Source organism: Micromys minutus (assembly GCF_963924665.1).
Source record: "Micromys minutus genome assembly, chromosome: 16".
NCBI lineage: Eukaryota > Metazoa > Chordata > Mammalia > Rodentia > Muridae > Micromys > Micromys minutus.
The window spans coordinates 7,043,151-7,064,967 of NC_137985.1; the positions used below are offsets into that span (position 1 = coordinate 7,043,151).

At 37.5% G+C, this 21,817-nt stretch overlaps 1 protein-coding gene across 2 annotated transcripts in view; it reads right to left on the reverse strand.

Moving 5' to 3' along the window:
- Window positions 1-21,817, reverse strand: part of CNTN5 (contactin 5) — a gene marked incomplete at its 5' end in the record, with an annotated part of 653,203 nt that overhangs the window by 450,527 nt on the left and 180,859 nt on the right. For both annotated transcript variants that reach the window (XM_080930109.1, XM_080930108.1), the window contains 2 exons: window positions 14,790-14,965; window positions 21,279-21,402. In XM_080930109.1, the coding sequence (XP_080786235.1) occupies window positions 14,790-14,965; window positions 21,279-21,402 (300 nt within the window). The remainder of the gene's footprint in view (window positions 1-14,789; window positions 14,966-21,278; window positions 21,403-21,817) is intronic.

The following is a 21,817-nucleotide window of genomic DNA, read 5'->3' on the forward strand; positions in this document are numbered from 1 at the left end:
AACCAAGACCTGGTTCTTTGAAAAAATCAAGAAAATAAACAAACCCTTAGAAAGCTAACTAAAGGCACAGAGACAGTATCCAAATTAACAAAATCAGAAATGAAAACAAAAACATGACAAAAGAAAGTGAGAAAATCATCAGGTCTTAGTACAAAACCCTGTATGTGGCAAAACTGGAAAATCTAGATGAACTGGTTGATTTACCAGACAGATATCATATACCAACGTTAAATCAAATTCAGGCAAACTATCTAAACAATTCCATAACCTTCAGGGAAAGAGAAATCATCCTTGGAAACCTCCCTATGAAAAGAAGTGCAGGGCCAGATGGTTTTAATGTAAAATTTTACCAGACCTGAAAAGAACTATCACCAATACTACTCAAATTATTCCACAAAATAAAAACAGAAAGAAGACTACCTAATTCATTCTATGAAGCCACAGTTACCCTGATACCTAAATCAAACAATTATGCAAGAAAAAAAGAGAACTTTGGACCAATTTCACTTATGAACACTTACATATAAATATACAATAAAATTCTTGAAACCAAACCCAAGAACACATCAAAAACATCATTTACCACAATCACGCCAGGGATGCCAGGATGTTACAAAATAAGGAAATCCATCAAGGTAATCTACCATATAAACAAACTTAAAATAAAAATAAAAACATCATACAACCATCCATTAGATGCTCAGAAAGCCTATGCATTCATGTCAAAAATCTGGGAAAGATCAGGAAATCAAGGCATTTACCTAAACATAATAAAATTAAAATAATTCAAGCAAATAGTCAATATTAAATTAAATGGAGAACAACAAAGCAATCCCTCTAAAAGCAGGGACAAGACAAGACTGCCCACTTTTTCCTTATTTATTCCATGTAGTACTTAAATAGTAGTACTAGTGTAGTAAGACAACAACAGGAAATGACAAGTTTGCAAATTAAAAAGAGAAGTTAAGGAATCAGTATTTCTGCTTTATACAATATATCCATCCCCAAAATTTGACCAGAAAACCCCTACAGCTGATAAACAACTTTAGCACAGTGGCTGAATATAAAATTAGCTCAAAAAAATCAGAAGCCTTCCATTATACAAGTGATTAAACAGGCTGATAAAGAAATTAAGTGGACTGGAGAGATGGGTCAGTGGTTAAGAGCACTGACTGCCCTTCCAGAGGTCCTAAGCAACTACATGATGACCCAACAACCATCTGCAATGGGATCTGATGCCCTCTTAGGTGTTTCTGAAGACAGCTACAATGTACTTATATATAAAAGAAAAATTTAAATAAAAAGAAATTAAGAAAACAGCACCCTGCACAATAGCTACACATAATATAAAATATTGACGTAGTTAGGGTTTATTGCTGTGAACAGACACCATGACCAAGGCACGTCTTATAATTACAACATTTAATTGAGGCTAGTTTACAGGTTAAGAGGTACAGTCCATTATTATCAAGACAAGAGCATGGCAGCATGCAGGCAGGTATGGTACATGAGGAGCTGAGAGTTCTACATCTTTATCCAATGGAACCTAGGAACAGATTAAGCATCCCCAGGCAGCTAGGAGGAGTGTCTCCAAGCCCAACCCCAGAGAGATACACTTCCTCCAACAAGGCCACACCTTCTAATAGTGCCACTCCCTGGGCCAAGCATATGCAAACCATCACATCTTGGTATAACTTTAACCAACAAGTACAAGATCTGGATGACAAGAACTTCAAGTCCCTGAAAAAAGAGAAATTGAAGAAAACCTCAGAAAAATGAATGATCTCACATGCTTAAATATTGGTTAGATTAATATAATGAAAATGGCCATTTATGAAAAGCAATCTATAGATTTGATGTACTTCCCAATCAAAATTCTAATGAAATTTTTACAGAACTTGAATGAAATTCTCAACTTCATATGGTTAAATAAAAATCCTTGGGTAGCTAAAACTATTCTGAGTAATAAAAGAACTTCTATGTCAATCACCATCTCTAGTCTCAACCTGTAACACAGAGCAACAGTGAGAAAAACTTATGGTGCTGATACAGAAAGTTTGATCAGTGGAATAGAATCAAAGACTCAAATAAACCCACATAGCTACAGATACTTGATTTTTGTCAAAGAAACCAAACCCATATGGTGGAAAAAAGAAAGCATCTTCAACAAATGGTGCTAGTTTAATTGGCAGGAGTCTGCATGTAGAAGAATGCAAATTGATCCATATTTATCACTCTGCATAAAGCTCAAGGCCAAGTGGATCAAGGACCTCAACACAAAATGAGATATACTGAATCTTTTAGAAGAAAAATGGGAAAGAGCTTCAAATGCATTGGCACAGGAGATATTTTTCTGAACAGAACACCAATGGCTCAGATTCTAAAAACAACGATTGATATATGGAACGGCTTGAAATTGAAAAGATTCTGTAAGGCAAAGAACATTTTCAATAGGATAAAATGGTAGCCTCAGATTGGGAAAAGACCTTTCCTAACCCAACATCTGAGAGAGAGCTAATATCAAAAGTATATAAATACAGAATTCTCAACAGAGATATCTTAAGTGGGCATGAAGTACTTAAAGAAATGTGCAACATCCTTAGTCGTCAGGGAAATGCAAATCAAAAGGACCTTGAGATTCTACCTTCTACCAATCAGAATGGCTAAGGCTAAAAACTTAAGCCATGGAACATGCTGGAAAATATATGGATCAAGGGAAATCTTTTCCATACGGGTGAGACCACAAACTTGTACAACCACTCTGGAAATTAATCTGGCTGTTTGTAGGGGTGGTTCTGATGCTGAGGTTAGGTCCTGTTCCCCAATCCATTTTTGATCTGTCAATAAAGAAAGCCATCAGACAATTGCTTTGCAGAAGGTACAGGTTGCAATTCCAGGTTCCTGGAGGAAAAGAGATGTGCCAGAAGGACAGAGAGAGTTTTGCCAGGCTACTGATAGAGAAGGGTTGAAGAGATCTCAAACCAAGTAGCCACATAGTCTACTTAAACAGGAAGGTGGTTATAGGCATTTAACATGGGCTAGAGAGGACTAGCCAGTAAAGTTTAAGGCAGGTAGGAGGAGTGGAGGTAAGAGTAATTATAATGGCATGCTTTTCTAGGTGAAAGACTAGATCCCAACAATTGTGCCAAGAAGGCAAGTTGAAAATGAACAAATGTTCGTATATTTTTTATCCAAGGATTAAAAGAAAAGTGGGAGGGGGCTGGGAGTGTGGCCACTTCCTAGATCTAAAGTGGGTTAACAAAAGCTAGACACAACAGCAGTTCCTCAGAAAATTACAAAATTTTCTACCTGAATTCCAGCTATATTGTTCCTGGACATATACCCAAAACATGCTGCACCATATCATAAGCACAGGTGCTCCACTATGTTCAAAGCAGCCTTATTCATAATGGTTAGAAACTAGAACCAACCCAGATATTCCTCAAGCAAAGAATAAATACAGAAAATGTGGCTCATTTACACAATGAAATACTATTCGGTTATTAAAAACAAGACATCATGAATTTTGCAGGTGAATGGATGGAACTAGAAACTATCATCCCCAGTGTGGTAACCCAGACTCAAAAATACAGCATGCTATGTACTAAATGATAAGTGGCTATTAGCCATAAAGTACAGGATGCCCGTGATACACTCCACAGAAGCAAAAAAGTTAAACAAGAAGGTAGGCCCAAGTCAGGATACTTAAATACACTTAAAATAATGTGGTTTGAATAATCTTGTGCCATGGAATGGCCATATTTGGAGGTGTGATCTAGTTGGAGTAAATGTGGCATATTTGGAGAAATCTTGTCACTGTAGGGGTAAGAGGCCAGTTTTCTCCTGATTGCCTTTAGAATAAGAAGTTGAATTCTCAGAGCCTCTTCTGCCATGTCTGCCTGGGTGCTGCCATAATGCTTTGGTGAGAATGGACTTAACCTCTAAAGCTGTAGGCCAGCCCCAATTAAATGTTGTCCATATAAGCATTGCTTTGATCATGGTGCCTATTCACAGCAGTAAAATCCTAACTAAGCAAACATAACAAAATAATTGTGAAAATCAGAGGGAGGAAAGGACCTAGGTGGAAGAAGGGGGGGGGGGGGAGAGGCAGGATCAGGTATGGCGGTGGGTGGAAAACAGAGAGGCCCAAAGGGTCAGGAAAATGAACTGGAATATGTAGTTCCTTGGGCTCAGGGGTGGGGAGGAACCTCTAGAAAGTCCTACAGACCTGAGATAGGGGAAGCTTAAAGAACTCAACATGGATGACTTTAGCCAAAATGCATAACTGTGAGGAAATGGAACCCAAAGAGACTATATCCAGTGGTCACAGAGGACACTCAGTGGAAGAATGAAAACAGCAACACACCTACAAATCTTTAGACACAACACTTATTCTTGTCTAAATGAAAAGTAAAGACAAAAATTCAGCAGACACTGAAGGAATGGGTGACCAATGACCAGCCTAATCTGTGATCCATCCCAGTCCCAGAGACTATTATTGATGCTATGCTGTGCTTACAAACAATAACCTAGCACACGGCTTCCTTAAAAGGTTCTACCAGACACTGACTGAGACATATATAGACACTAAGAACCAAGCATTGGATGAAGGTTGGTGACCCCTGTGGAAGAGATATGGGGAGGATTAAAGGCACTGATGGGGTTGATAACCTTATAAGAAGACCAACAGTGTCCACTAACCTGGACCCTTGTGAACGCTCAGAGACTGACCTACCAACTAAAGAGCAAACATAGGTTGATCTTAAGCTTTGGGCACACATGTATCAGAGGACTGCCTTGTTTGGCCTCAGTAGGAAAGGATGTGCCTAATCTTGTAGAGACTTGCTTCACCAAGATGGGAGAATATGGGAGAGGCAGACTCTCAGAGACAAAGGGGATGAGTGACTGAAGAAGCACTCTACAGTGGAAGCAAGGAGGTGCAACAACATTTGAGTTGCAAATAAATTTAAAAAACTAATAAAAATAAAAATAGCTAAAGTATCTTTCAAAATAAGCAGAAATTACGCTTTAGCTCTTTAAAAAGTAGTCACATAGCCAGGATCCCAACATTGAGAAGGTGCATTCAGGAAGACTGGAAGTTCGAGGTCATAATCAGCTCAGTAGCTCAATTGAAGGCTACACTGAGGTGCATAAGACTGTGTAACAGAAGGAAATAAAATAGTGTGTTGTCAGGGAAGAGAGAGGCTTTGTGTGTATTGAAGATACAATAATAAAAAGCCTTAATTTATTTTATAGCAACATGTAATCTTTTTCAACCATTGAACTCCTTCAGGCTACTGTCACTCCTTCATTCAGATTAATATTAAAATAAATCAATAAAGTTATAATGGGTAAAGCCTCATAGACTAATGAAATAAGCTTTGGCTATACTGTAGAGTTAGTAATTATTCAAATAACTTCATTAGATGTTTAATACTAGTAAAATGTGGTTTTAAAGTCTAAGGTTAATTTTACTTTAGAGAAAAAAAGTTATGAAAAACACAGAGAGGTAATTTTTAAGTTTTATATGAAGATGAAAGGTTAAATTAAAGGGCTTAGATAGAAAGACTACAAGTCATAAAATCTCTCAAAAGTTAAGGAGGTTATTTTAATCAACTGCTTCAAGAAAAACGAATGGAATATTTTGGATCTAAATCATCTAAGTGCCCTGAAAAGCAATATGTTCAAATTTAGATATGAACTATCAATTTACCAAGGCTGGTATATATAGATATATTCTGAAGCTAGAAACAGCATGAGGAGATTTTACTCTTAATTCATTTTCTGTCCGACTTGCTGGCATGAATTATTTCTAAAAAAAAAAAAAAATTACCAACTCTGGAGGGACTGCGATGAACTTTGGGTTCAGGATATTAAAAAGTGTACCATGTCACATTATCCATTTTAAATTCTCATCTGGGCAGCACTAAGCTAACGGAGTGGCAGTGTTTGATATGGTGTGCTCCCATTTGTCTCAGAGGAGAGATCATTCCACTCTATGAAGAAATTACCCTCACGATGAACACATATTCCAGAAAGAAAACATATTTTCAAGAATCATCTTCTTGATAACCACTAAGGCTCAATACTGGAAAGAATATATCAGTTTTGTATTTATTTACAACCCCCTCTCTGAACTTGAAAGTTAGTGGAGAAATATAAATTTCTCACCCTCATTAATTTTTTACTGTAGCCTTATGATCTAGATATTTAATAATGATAAACTAAAAGTATTAACATCACCTGGGCTGAAACATATTTGTAGCTATTCCTTTGGGAAGAAGTTAGTGTGAAAATTTTTATCAATAGAAAGCTAACAGGTTAGGAGGAGAAAAAAAATGTCCCTCTTCAGTCAGCAACTCAAAGATGTTAGCTGGTACTTAGAATGTTCTATCTCTGTATGTAGATATATCAGTAAGTTGAATGAATTACTTTATGACTACCTTTACAGAATAAAGAAGGCTTTATGCCGGGCTAATAAAATTTGCTAGTGATTTGTGTCTGTCTCTCTGTCTGTCCATCAATCTTGGCCTCTAAGTATCTCAGGAAATATTTTCACCAACCACAATGAAATGAGAGTTCCTGGACAATGTTATTGTCCACCTGACATGCAGGACATTACATGAGGATCTGCATATCTCTTTCTTGTTGATCAGAAATCTTATACCTCAAGTCAGATTAAGTCACATTTTAAAGAGGTCCAAAATCAGCATGCTAGCAAAATATTTTGGAACAATTATTACATAAATATATTATTTGAAAGTGAATAGAAAGAAAAGTTCAGAAGAATATAAATTTCAGTTAATTTTAAACACAGTAGATACAGCTTCCTTCCTCCCTCCCTCCCTCCCTCCCTCCCTCCATCCCTCCCTCCCTCCCTCCCTCCCTCCCTCCATCCCTCCCTCCCTCCCTCCTTTCCTTCCTTCATTTCTTCCTCTCTCCTTTCCTTCCTTCCTTCCTTCCTTTTTTTCCTTCCTTCCTTCCTTCCTTTCATTTTTTTTTCATTACTGGTAAGAAGAACTAACACCAATGTTCTCATCCATTTGTGTCTTCAGAAGCCAGAACTCATGGTGTTGTTAGCTACTGATAACAGAATGATCTAATTTGTAATCTCAGCCTCACATGGAACATTTAGCATTCTGAGTCCTAACTGTGGACAAGCTAGTAACACTATTATCATGAAAAAAGTTTTATAAGCACTGATGGTTCTTAAACATACACTAGGGAAACGAAATAGTTCACAGAGAAGGAAGACCAAAAATGTGGATGCTTTATTCCTTCTGAAAAGAGGGAACCAATACTCACAGGAGGTAGAGGGTTAGAGGAATTTGGGAGGAAGTGAGGGGGAGGAGGAAGAAAAGGTGGCATTATCAGGTATGGAAGAGACAGAGATGATATGCAGTGAATCAGAAGTATGTAGCAATGGGAGATGCAGAACTGGGAGATAGCCACCAGAAAGTCCCAGAATCCAGGAGAGCAAGAGGCTTGCAGGACCCAGCAAAAAATGAGATTAGCTGAAATGCCCAACAATGAGGAGGGAGAACCAGTAGAGACCATATCCAGAGGCTAGGCAAGGCCCCTGGTTGGGGGTGGTGCCACCCACTCATCTTCATTTTTTTAAACCATGAATTGTTCCTGTCTGGAGGAAATACAGGAACTAAGTGTGGAGCCACAACTGAAGTAAAGGCCAACCAGAGACTACCCCACCTGGACATATCCTGTATATGGACACCAAACCCAGACAATATTGCAGATGCCAAGAAGTGCTTGCTGACATGATCCTGATATAGCTGTCTCCTGAGGGGCTCTGCCAGAGCCTAACAAAGACAGAGGAAGATGCTCATAGCCAACCATTGGACTGAGAACTGGGACCACAATGGAGGAGTTAGGGAAGGATTGATATAGCTGAAGGGGTTCACTACCCCATAGAAAGAACAAAAATAGCAAACATCTAGACCCCCCAGAGCTCCCAGAGACTAAACCACCAACCAAAGAGTACACATGGAGGAAGCCATGGCTCCAGCAGCTTATAGAGCAGAGTATGGCCTTGTCAGGCATCAATGGGAAGAGAGGCCCTTGGTCCTATGAAGGCTGGATGGCCCAGTGTATGGAATGCTACAGTGCTTAGGTGGAAGTATGCATGTGGGTGCAGGAGCACCCTCATGGAAGTGGGGGGAGGGGTGGTAAGTGATAGAGGGTTGCAGAGGGGAAACCTGGAAAGGGGATAACATTTAAAATGTAAATAAATAAAATATCCAATAAAAAAAGAAATGTGCTGATCCCATACTTAATTCTCTTACTGTAATTTGCTTGTGCTACTTTATATTATTGTAAATATTATTCACGGTGCAGTAGTTACTCATACCAGAATACAAAGATTACTTAGGTTATAATGCAATTGCAGTGTTCAATAAAGATGTCACACTAAATTGCAGCTATCATTTTAACAATGCCATGTTGTATGTTTGTCAAAATGACCGATTTATTCAATAGAGGGGTCATGGAGGGTGGCAACCTGTCTGATTTCAGGAGCTAACTTATTATCATGAGTGCAAAATCCTTTAGGATTCTTGCCTAGCCACAAAGAATTATATTAAATAAAATTAGTGTTTTCAGAATACAGTTTTTGTATATTTTGAATTTCTAAACAATATCATTCTGAAATCAGCCAAATTAACATTTTTAATTAGATACTTTCCGTATTTACATTTGAAATGGTATTCCATTTCCCCATCCCGCTCTCATCCCCTCCCTGTCCACTTGTCTCCACAAAGCTGCACTTGCTCCTAATCATCCTCTCCATCTCAGTGCCTCATTCTCCTACAGTGGGAAAATATGTCATCACTAGACCAAAGGCCTCTTCTCTCATTGATGCCAGACACAGCTTTCTTCTGCTATGTATGCAACTGGAGCCATACTTTTCTCAATTTGTGTTCAATGGTTGTTGTGGGACTTCATGAAATTGCAAAGTTTCTGTAAGTCTAAGGACCCTGTCAAAAAGACACAAAGGCAGCCAACAGATTGGGAAAGGATCTTTTCCAATCCTACATCTGATAGGGAGCTAATATCTAATATATAGAAAGAACTAAAAGAAATCAGACTCCAGAGAAATAAACAATCCTATTTTTAAAATGGGGTATAAAGATAAACAAAGAATTCTCAATTGAGGAATACTGAATGGCTGAGAAACACCTAAAGAAATGCCCAGCAAACCTAGTCATCAGGGAAATAAAAATTAAAACAACCCTGATATTCCACCTTATACCAGTCAGAATAGCTAAGATCAAAAACTCAGGTGACAGTGGATGCTGGCTTGGATGTGGAGAGAAGCAGTTCTCCATTGTTGGTGGGATTGTAAGTGGTGATATCCATTCTGAAAATCAGTCTGGTGGTTCCTCAGAAAACTGGACACAGTACTACCCTAAGACCCAGATGTTCTACTCCTGGACATAAAAATTCTCCAACATCTAACAAGGACACATGCTCCACCATGTTTATAGCATCCTTATTTGTAATAGCCAGAAGCTGGGAAGAGCTCAGATGTCCTTCAACAGAGGGATGGAAACAGAAATTGTGGTACATTTACACAATGGAATACTATTCAGCTAATAAAACATCGACTTTATGAAATTCCTAGGCAAATGGATGGAACTAGAGTCTATTGTCATGAGTGAGGTAACTCAGTTGTAAAAGAACACTCATGGTATGCACTCACTGATAAGTGGATACTAGCCCCAGAAAGCTCCAAATACCCAAGAATCAATTTGAAGACCTTATGAAGCTCAAAAAGAAGAAAGGCCAAAATGGGAATGACTCAATCCTCCTTAGAAGGGAGAACAGAACACTCAATGGAAGGAAATACAAAGTCAAAAAGAGAAGCAGTTATTGAAGAAAAGATCATTCAGAGGTTTCCTCATCTTGGGATCCATTCCATATGCAGCCATCAAAACCAAGCACTATTGATGCTGCCAAGAAATAGTGGCAGAAACCAGATATGGATGCCTCTTCAGCGTCTTTGCCAGAGTCATACAGATATAGCTGATCATGCTTGCAGCTAACCATCAGACTGAACATGGGGGCCCAATGAAGGTGCTACAAATGGACTGAAGGAGCTGAAATGGTTTGCAACCCCATGGGAAAAACAACATTCTCAACCAACCAAACCTTCTACAACTTCTATGGACTATAAAACACTAAACTTACATTTTAAAAAATAAGATTTTGATTTTTTAGGATCTTGCTCAAAGTCATCTCACTGAGTCTGTTTCCAACTGTTGAGTCATTTCTTCCTCTTCCCACTTTTATAAAAGGTTGTCTCAATCTCAAGTTAATTTTAGAAATGACACAATGAAGATACTAGGAAGCAGAATCAATTACTTACTTCATTTCTCAGTTCAAATTACTTAAACTCATTTTTGATAGCTTATATGATGAATATAGTTATATGCATTAATTCAAGAATTCATCATACCCCTTTTAATTTTTGTTGGTTGTAATCCTCAAGAATTTAAATTCAAATAGGATTACTTACTATCAAACAATATTGAAGTTTTTACATAGTAGAATCTTTTTAAGTTGGTATAAGCTTTTCCCATCGATGAAGAAATTTCTTAATTTTTTCAATGATCTATGCATTTGGTTAATAATACATATGATGCAGTTTATGTATATTTATATTAGAGTGTCTGTAATGTCTTACTCTAATGGGTTACATTAGTAAATGGCAGTATTAGATGATTCTTCTAATTGTATAAATATCATGTAGAATGATTGTGCTAATCAAAACAGCTGAAGCTTTTTCAGGCAATGTGATCTTACAAAAGACCAGTTATGTATACAATACAAAATACAATGACACGTTGGCTGCATAAGCCATGTGTGTTTGTGTGTGCACACATGCATGTGTGTGTATAAATGTATGTGTGTGTGTGTGAATGACAATCAAAATTAGCATGTAGGTACAGTCAACACCTGAAGCATTACTGTTTCATAATATTCCTTTGGTTTCTAGTATATGCACAGGTTCTGAAATGTGCAATTATGTGTTCTGACAGACTATAGGAATTAGAAATTAAAATTCAAAGAAAAAGATACAAGCAGGTAAAAATGTCTCAGAAATAAGGAAGTCAAAATATCACTATTTGAAGATGATATAGTATAGTTAAGTGACCCCAAAAATTCCACCAGAGAACTGTTACAGTTGATAAACAACTTTAGCAAAGGGGCTGGATATAAAATTAACTCAAATAAAACAGTAGTCTTTCTCTACTCAAAGGGAAAACATGCTCACTACGAAACCAGAGAAAAGACAGCCTTCATAATAGTCACAAACAATATGAAATATCTTGGTGTGACCCTAACTGAGCAAGTGAAAAAAAAAAACTGTATGACAAAAACTTCAAATCTCTGAAGAAGGAAACTGAAGATCTCAAATACTGGAAAGATCTCCCATGCTCATGGATTGGAAGGATCAACATTGTAAAAATGGCCATCTTGCCAAAACCAATCTACAGATTCAATGCAATCTCCATCAAATTCCAACTCAGTTCTTCACAGAGTAAGAAAAGCAATTTGAAAATTCATTTGGAATAACAAAAGCACCTAGGATAGCAAAAACTGTTCTCAACAATAAATGAACTTCCAGGGGCAAGCATCATCCCTAAAGTCAAGAAAATAACAGATCAATTGTGATAAAAAACTACCTGGTATTAGTAAAGAAATAAGCAGGTAGATCAGTGGAACAGAACTGAGGAGCAAGAAATGAACCCACACACTTATGGTCACTTTATCTTTTCAAGGGAGCTAAAAACATTCAGTGGAAAAAGGACAGCCTCTTCAACAAATGGTGTTGGTTCAACTGGCAGTTAGTATGCAGAAGAATGCAAATCACTCCTTTCTAATCACCTTGTACAAAGCTCAAGTGCAATTGGATCAAATACCTCCACATGAAATCAGGCACACTGAAACTAATAGAAGAGAAAGTGGGGAAGAGCTTAGAACACAAAGGCATAGTGGAAAGTTTTCTAAATAGAACAACAATGGCTTTTGCACTAAGATCAAGAGTCATCAATTTGGAGCTAATAAAATTCCAAAGTTTCTGTAAGGCTAAGGACACAGTTTAGAAGACAAAATGGCAGCCAACAGATTGGGAAAGCATCTTTCAAAATCCTCCATTTGATAGAGAGCTAATACCTAATATATAAAAAGAACTCAGAAAGTTAGACTCTAGACAATTAATTAGTACTATTAAAAAATGGGGTACAGAGTTAAAATAAGAATTCTCAACAGAGGAACACCAAATGGCTGAGAAGCACCTAAAGAAATGTTCAATATTCCTAGTCATCAGAGAAATCCAAATCAAAACAAACCTGAGATTCCACCTTGTACCACTTAGAATGGCTAAGATCATAAACTCAGGTGACAGAAGATACTGTTGAGGTTGTGGAAAAAGAGGAACACACCTTCATTGTTGGTGAGATTGCAAGCGTGTACAACTGCTCTGAAAATCAGTCTGGTGATTCCTCAGAAAACTTGACATAGTACTACCTGAAAACTCAGCTATTTCACTCTTGGACATATACCCAAAAGATGCTCCAACATATGACAAGGACACTTGTTCCACCATGTTCATAGCAGCCCTATTTATAATAGCTAGAAGCACAAAAAACAAAAAAACAAAAACAAAAAAACTCAGATGTCCTTCAACATTAGAATGGATACAGAAAATAAGGTACATTTACACAATGGAGTACTACTCAGCTATTAGAAATGAACTTTATGAAATTTCTAAGCAAAGAGATGGAACTAGAAACTATCATCCTGAGTATGATAGCCCAGTCACAAAGGAACACACATGGCATGCACTCACTGATAATCAAATACTAGCCTCATAAAGCTCTGAATACTCAAAAAACAATACACAGACATTATGAAGCTTAAAAAGAAGGAAGGCCAGAATGTGGATGCCTCAGTCCTTAGAAGGGAGAACAAAACACTCACAGGAGTAAATATAGGAGTAGGGATTGTAGAGAAGATGAATCAGAGACTGCTTCACTTGGGTGTCCATCCCATATGCAGCCACCAAACCTAAGCACTATTGATGCCAAGAAGAGCTTAATGGCAGGGACCAGACATAAATGCCTCCTCAGAGACTCTGCCAGAGTTGTACAGATACAGCTGAGTATGCTTGCAACTAAACATCAGACTGTACATGGAGAATTCAATGAAGGAGCTACAGAAGGGACTGAAGAAACTGAAATGGTTTGCAACTTTATGGGAAGAACAACATTATCAACCAACCAAACCCTCCAAAACTTCTATGGACAAAACACCAACCCATTGTGCACACATAGAGAGAGACCCATGGCTCTAGTTACATATGTCTTGCATATAAATGGCAGGGTCTCACTGTGCAGCCCTGGATGGAATTTAGAGATTTTTATATACTACAGAATGTTCAGCTATAGCAAATTGTCATCATAATTCTAAACTGGCATTTCAGACATCAGAGACTACAACAATTGTCAGTGTGACTTTCCCTCTTAAGTCCTGTCTGGCTTCTTCATTACCCCCCCCCCTTCTAAATTCTCAGTGTCCATATATTCAACATAAAGAAACTATAAAGAGTCTTTGCCCGATTCTCTGGAATTTGGGGAGTGGTTGAATGTGGTTATTGTAAGGTTTTTTTATGAATAACTTAGAAATGGTCATAATCATACAGGGAAAAAATTAGCCAGATTTCATTATACAGCCATAAACGTTTTTAGTAACTAAACTAAAATCATATCTTCACTGGTAGGAATCTTTACATTGATGCAAAGTTAAAGTTATAATCTTTATAGTGTTATAAAATTGATTTTATAAAGATTTAAAGGTTATACATTGTGTTTAGTTGATTAAATAATACTACTTGAGGGCTAAATAACAAATTTGTGGTTCTGAGTCAGTAAAAGGGTATTTTTCTTTTTTAAAGATAATTTCAATTAAAAATATCCAAGAGTAATCAAGGTTTAACAGTTCAGAGATACTTTGTGTAGATAGTAATCTTCAAAGGTGTCAGAAGTCCATAGAAAATGGCATTTATGAACATTTCTTTTATTAAAGATCATTTGACTAGAGACCTGCCTACTCTGGACAACACCCCTTCTTAGATTTTAAGAAGAAATTCAGCATCAATGGAGTTGCTTCAGTTGTGGTGAGACAGCCACTTGGCAAGAATTGCCTCAATCATCTACAGACAGTACTGTCCAGAAAGAGACACTTTTGCGGAATAGTCGACTGATAATCTATGCCAAGCCAAAATTATCAACCCTTCAAATTTCTACATTATAAAGGTCTATCAGATATGATCCTGGGTCAGAAGAATGAAGTCTGATGCTCCAATGTTTTGAGGGATGATCCAAGTGATCAGCTGTATCTATAAATTGGCTAGTTTTGGAAGCTGTGTTTTGTGCTTCTCAGGTAACATTAGTCATTCTGGGGTTTCTGACACTGTTGAAGATTGATAGTCTCATAGCCAAACCAGCTGTTTGGTATTAAGAAAGATAATATAGATCTAAAAAGTTGGTTTTCATATGACATGAAATAAAAAACTGAGACATAAGTCAGGTGTAAATTACAGTCTGTTAAGATAGATGAAAATGTGCTTTATTTAATAGACAAAATTGGTAGACAAGATTTTTCAAGTTTTATTTCATACAACTGATTTACTTATTTTCAGTCTTAAGCTTTATAAGTGATGTTTTAATTTGTGCACTTACACTATAGGCAAAATAATCTATTTTACTTACATGCAAACTGAAGTGTGGCTTCTCGACTGAGAATACTTCCAAACTTGTTGGTGGCTAAACACTGATACAGCCCAGAGTCCCTGATTTCACTTGGATTGCTGATGATAAAGGTGCCGTCTATCAAACTGTAGCGATAGTCACTTTCCAGATCAATTTCTGTCCCATTCCGAAGCCATCTTAGAAAAAGAAAACCACAAAATAAATGCATTTTACTTGAAACATTAGGATATGTCTTGCATATAGATGCCGTGGTCTCACTGTGCAGCCCTGGATTGAGAGACAACTGGAATTGGTGTGGGGCAACACTGGGGCAATGGAGAAATCTTGTTCAATAGAAAATTCCAAGAATTTATGAGGGTAACTCTAGCTAACACTCCCAACAATGGGGAATACAAGCCTGGACCATGTATCTCCCATGTACTGGCTTTTTTTGTGTCAACTTGACACAAGCTGGAGTTATCATAGAGAAAGGAGCCTCAGTTGAGGAAATGCCTCCATGAGATTCATCCGTAGGGCATTTTCTCAACTAGCGATCAAGTGGGAAGGGCCCAGCCCATTGTGGGTAGACCTGGGTTCAATAAGAAAGCAAGCTGAGCAAGCCAGGGGGAAGCAAGCTAGTAAGTAATATCCCTCCATGGCCTCTGCATCAGCTCCTGCTTCCTGACCTGCTTGAGTTCCAGTCCTGACTTCCTTTGGTGATGAATAGCAATGTGGGAAGTGTGAGCTGAATAAACCCCTTTCTTCCCAACTTCCTTCTTGGTCATGATGTTTTGTGCAGAATAGAAAACCTGACTAAGATATCCCATTACCAGGGAAGACATCCAGTGGAGGGATTGAGACACTAAGCCAGCCACAAAATCTTTGACCTGCAATTTGTTCTGCCACCCTATTGTGCTGGGGTAATGGCATAGAATTGTAATAGTGGACAAACAATGAGTGGTCAGGCTTGGGAGCCATGTCATAAACAGGTGCCCACCACTGAAAGACCAGGAACCAGAAGTCAGATGTCCCAAAGATCTAGAATAGAACCAAACCATACATTCAAAAAATAAAAACAAAAACAAAATAAACAGAAACAAATGTCAATGAAAATTGGTGCCTAATCTAATTATCATCCTAAAGGCTCCATTCAGCAACTGATGACAATAGATGCAGAGACACAAAGCAAACATTAGGCATAATCTATGGAATCCTGCCAAAAAACGTGAAGAAGGAATGTAGAAGCCACAGGAAAACCCAAAGGGTCTTCCTGCTTCTGCCTATGCCAGAGCAACCAGACTCCACAGGGAGAGAGCCTGTCTCACTGGAGTGCTGACACATCTGAGAGCACAGGTGAGACTACCACCTCTCCTCAAATTCCTTGCCTAAGAGAAACCTTCCCAGAGCCCTCTGGACACAGGAACTGAGGAACAGTATGGAACAGGATCCTTCCAGTTTCTGTTTGCGCCCTCTGCTCTCTAATTCAACCCTGCTGAAAGAGAGCGGGTCCCCCAGTAGTAATCATACACAGGCTTGCAGGAGGGTCAAGCTTCTGTCAGAATCAGCAAGACCAGCTAATATCAGAGATAAGTAGATGATGAGAGGCAAGTTCAAGAACATAAGCAACAGAAACCAAGGCCACTTGGCATCATCAGAACCCAGTTCTTCCACCACAACAAAATATCTGGTATGGATGCATCAACATATCAGAAAAGCAAGAGTCTGGTTTACAGTCACAACTCATGGTGATGCTAGAGGACTTAAAGAAAGTCAGAAATAATTCCCTTAAAGAAATATAGGATAACACAGGTAAACATGTAGAAGCCATTAAAGAGGAAACACAAAAATCAACCAAACAGGTGAAGTAGTTGAGAAAATCCACCCAGGATCTTAAAATGGAAATAGAAACAATAAAGAAATCACAAAGAGAGACAACCCTTCTTCAAAAAAAGTTATTGGGACAATAATTGAGTTTAAACTTAGTTTAGTTGCTTAAAAAATGGTACAAAGATTTAATGTCCAAGTCTTACAGGAACACCCTTATTCTGTTTATAACGAGCCCCACCGAAATTTTGCATTCAAATCCTAGTTAGACAAACTGCCTGTTTCTTAATGACAGGTATTAAAGGAAATTTAGTTAAACTTTTTTTATAGATAAAAGAAGAGAATACAGAGTTTACCCAAATCATGTGGAGATTTTTACCTGTAATTCATAATTAAGAGAGAAAAAAAATAGTCATCGACTCCAAGTAGAGAATGGTAATATTTTCCATTTAAGAGGGTTATTGGAAATGGAAGTCTGTAGCACCAAGCAGAGTACAGAGATGTGTATTATAGAAGTACTTAATGAGTAAAGGTCGGATGCTCTAGATTGGGAACTTGAAAGATCGAGATATTTAGAACAAAAGTCACGGTTTGACAAGTTGCTAACTTCCTATTGATATTGAAAATGATAGAAGATGAGAGTGTGTTTTATGAGTTACCCTTCTAAGGTCACGTGGCTCATTAATGACAGATTATGATTATTTTTAAAATTAGCACAAGAGTCTCATCTCTTAATTTGGACTCTATGGGAATTTTGAGTTGATTTTTGACATGACAGGTTATTGGAAGCCTAAGAATAAGATTATACAGTTTTTTTTAATTCACTTGTTTTATATTGTTTAAAGTTTCAAAACGTATGTGATGTTGAGTTTTGTGGTTATATTATTTCTCTGGGAGAAAACACAAGATACAAGCTTTTCTGGTTGCCTAGAAAAAGACACACACTTTTTGGAGAAAGGTTTTGTCTTTGTGATTTTAGAAGGGGTGATTAGGCTCTGGATGCCTTCCAGAGTTACATGGATTGGATCTGATAGAGGGAGACCATTCAATTGAATCAAACACAAAGATATCTTGATGCTAAAATATTGTTTTGAGATTTATATATTGCAAAATGTACAGCTTTGATGAAGTCAGCAGAATGCTGAACTCACCTACCTGGATTCCTGGTCTCAGGAACTTTCAGCCACATTAAGTCACAACAAACACCAGAGGTCACGACAATTGTTGTGTGGACATCTTAAGGCTATTCAGCTCCCCCATTTTCCTACCCGCCTCCAGGATATCTCAATGCACAGAGCTTGAAAAAGCCAATAAAGAGTCATCACCCTGATTCCCTGGACTTTGGAGGCTGAGGGTGGTTGTACTAGGATTGGTTTTATGAAGAATTTAGAAATGTCCCTAATTTAACAGGGAGGAATTAGCTAGATTGATTTATACAGCCACAATCTCATTTGGTCACTAAGCTAAAGTCATATCTTACTTTGGTAGAAATTGTAATCGGTATTAAGTTGAAGTTATAATCTTTGCATTGGTATAGAATTTATTTGATATAAATTTGAGGTTTTTGGTATAATTTTTATTGATTTAAAATTGACATTAGTATTGTTGCTTTCATATAGGCATTGTGTCTATACAATATATTTTGGAATGCAATGCTTAGGCTCATTCCTACAACTGCTACTGTTTTTAGTTGAATAAACAATAAAAGTTAAGGGCTGGATAGCAAACTCATGGTTCTGAGTAAAATAAAAGGGTGCTTTTGAGACATTTGGTTTAAAAATGCCCAAGAGTAGTCAAGGCTTAACAGATCTGAAATGCTTTGTATAAATAGATAATCTTCAAAGGTATTAGAGGTCCACAGAATATGACATTTATGGACGTTTCTTTTTTAAAAAGCATTTTACTAGAGACCTGTTTGCTCCTGATAGCATCCTTTATTAAATTCTAAAAAGAAGTTAAGCATCAGTGGTATTGCTCTAACTGTGGTGAGACAACCACTATCAAGAATTGCCTCAATTCATTTACAGACTAATATTGTCCAGAAGGGGACACATTATGCAGAATAGTTGACTGATAATCTTTGCTGAGCCAGAATTATCAGCCCTTCAATACTTTACGTTACAAAGGTCTGTTAAGTGATTCTGAGCCAGAAGACTGAAGACTGATGTTCTAACATTTTGAGGAATGAGGGACTGACTGTTCATTTGATCAGTGGTAACTATAAATTGGCCAAGTTTTGGGAGTTATGCTTTATGTGTCTCATAATTTCAGGTAATATTAGTTGTTCTCATATTTCTGACAGAGTTGAAGATTATTTTAGTCTAATATCCACCCAAGCTAATTATCTTTGAGATAACATAGTCATTTAGATGATTTTCAAATAGTAATAGTAGTGCACAGCTTACATTTGGGAGACTTTTTTTTCCTTCATGTAAACAGAAAATGTGATGTAGGGACAAGGTTTTTTAAAGGAGAGAGAGAGGAGGAAGGAGGAAGAAGCAACATGGAGGCAGATGTAGATATTTCTCTCTGTGCATCTCTATATGGATACAGGTTATCATAAATATTTCTAAGGGACAGAATTGTACAGGATGATCTGACTGATTTAGGTGGGCAAATACCAATTGGATCAGAGTATTTTGGTGTGTTCTTTAATGTGGCAACTTAATTAGCTCAAAAGAGGGTGTAGTGGTGGGACTTACAAAGCTCTTCAAAGAAATGTAAATCAAAACAACCCTGAGATTCCACCTCACACCAGTCAGAATGGCTAAGATAAAAAATTAAAAAAAAATCAGGTGAGAGCAGAAGCTGCTGAAAATGTAGAGAAAGAGGAATACTTCTTGTTTATTGGTGGGGTTGTAAACTGGTACAACTGCTCAGAAAATCATTCTGGTGGTTCCTTAGAAAACTGGACATAGTATTACCTGAGGACCCAGCAATACCGCTCTTGGATATATACTCAAAAGATGCTCTAACATACAATAAGGACACATGCTCCACTATGTTCATAGCAGCCTTATTTATAATAGCCAGAAGCTGGAAATAACCCAGATGTCTTTAAACAGAGGAATGGATACAGAAAATGTGGTATATTTACACAATGGAGTACTATTCAGCTATTAGAAACAATGACTTTATGAAATACTTAGACAAATGGATGGATCTATCAAATTTCATTCTCAGTAAGGTAACCTAATCATAAAAAATTCTCCCATGCTATGCACTCACTGATAAGTAGGTATTAGGCCAAAAGCTGGGAATACCTAAGATACAATTTACAGACCACATGAAACTCAAGAAGTATGACAAGCTTTATTCCTACTTAGAAGGGGGAAAAATACTCACAGAAGGAAATACGGAGACAAAGTTTGAATCAGAGCTGAAAGAAAGGCCATCCAAAGACTACCCCACCTGGAGATCCAGCCCATATACAGACATCAAACACAGACAATGTTGTTGATGTCAAGAAGTACATGCTGACAGGAGCCTGATAGAGCTGTCTTCTGAGAGGCTTTGCCAAATCATGACAAATACAGAGGCAGATGCTCACAGCCAACCATTGAACTGAGACTGGGTTTCCAATGGAGGAGTTAGAGAAGGAATTTAAGGAGCTGAAGGGGTTTGCAACTCATAAGATCAACAATATCAACGAACCAGAGCTCCCAGGGACTAGACCGCTATCCAAAGAGTACAAATGGACAGACCCATGGTTCCAGCTGCATACGTAGCAGAGGATGGTCATATTGAGCATCAATGGGAAGTGACACCCTTGGTCCTGCCAAGGCTCAATGCCCCAGTGTAGCAGAATGTCAGGGCAGGGAGACAGGAGAAAAAGGGTTGGTAGCAGGGCACTCCCATAGAAGCAGGGAAAGGGAAAATGGGATAGGGAATTTATAAAGGGGAAACTTGGAAAGGAAATAACACCTGAAATGTAGGTAAGATATATCCAAAAAAAAAAAAAAAAAAAAAAAGGAAAATTAGTAAATTAACCTCAATAGAATAAAAAAACTATAAATAAGAAAAAAGAAACTTTATAGAGAAAAGGTTTAATATAATATAAAATTAATACAGAAGAGAATAAACAGTCGTTTGGAAAAAATAAAACAAATGTAAACAGAAAAGGAAAAGAAAGGAAGAAAGAAAGGAAAAAAGAAGAAAAAGAAAAAACAAGAAAGGAAGGAAGGAAGGAAGGAAGGAAGGAAGGAAGGAAGGAAGGAAGAAAGAAAGAAAGAATCCCATAGAATCAACCAATCTGTGTTTGGTGGAGCTCACAGAGACTAAACTGACAATCAGGGAACCTAAATGGCCCTTTATATTTGTTATGATTGTGTAGCTTGGTGCTCTAGTGAGACTCCTAACAGAGGGAGTAGGGGTTGTTTCTGACACCCTTTCCTTCTTTGGGGACTCTTTCTCTACTGGCTTGCCTCATGCATCCTTTATATAAGACGTATATAATCTTATTGCACCTTGGTATGGCATGTTTGGTTGACACCCTGGGGAGGCCAGTGCTTTACTGAAGGGAGATGGAGGAGAAATGGATGGGAAGGGAGGAGGCACAGAGGTGTGAAGAAGGTGGGGGCAGAGGGAGAGAAGAGACTCTGGTCAGGATGTAATATTGAAAGAATAGATTAACAAAATAATAACATAATTTGAAAAAAAGAAAACCAATGCAAAATTAATTTTTACCTGTAAGTAGGAGACGGATTGCCACGAACTTCACAATTCAGGGCTACCTTCTTTTCATCAGAGTCAGTTGGAAAAATAACATCATCAGGTTCTTGAACAAATACCGGCCCATAATCCACACTTTCTGCAAAGACCCAAAGATGCACAACATTGATACATCTATGTCTATCCTTTAATCAAAATTTATGACCCTCATTTTTACTCAGCAATCAAATTTACAAAAAATGTGTCACTTGTAGAATACTAAAATAATTTTAACTTTCTAAATTTATTTTCATGTGTGATACCCATAATGAAATTAAGAATATTAAAAATAGATATGAAATTGTTTGTTTTCATGAATTATTTATTTTCATATTTTTCAAATATGATTTTAATTTACTCTTATAAAATTTTAAACAATGTGTTCTGATAAAATTTATCTCCTACCCCTTCCTCTTCAGTTTCTCCTATATACTGTCCTTGCACCCTCAACTTCTTTGTTCTAGTACATTGAGGTCAACTCGTGAAGCCAGTAACAGGGCCACGCACTGTTACTT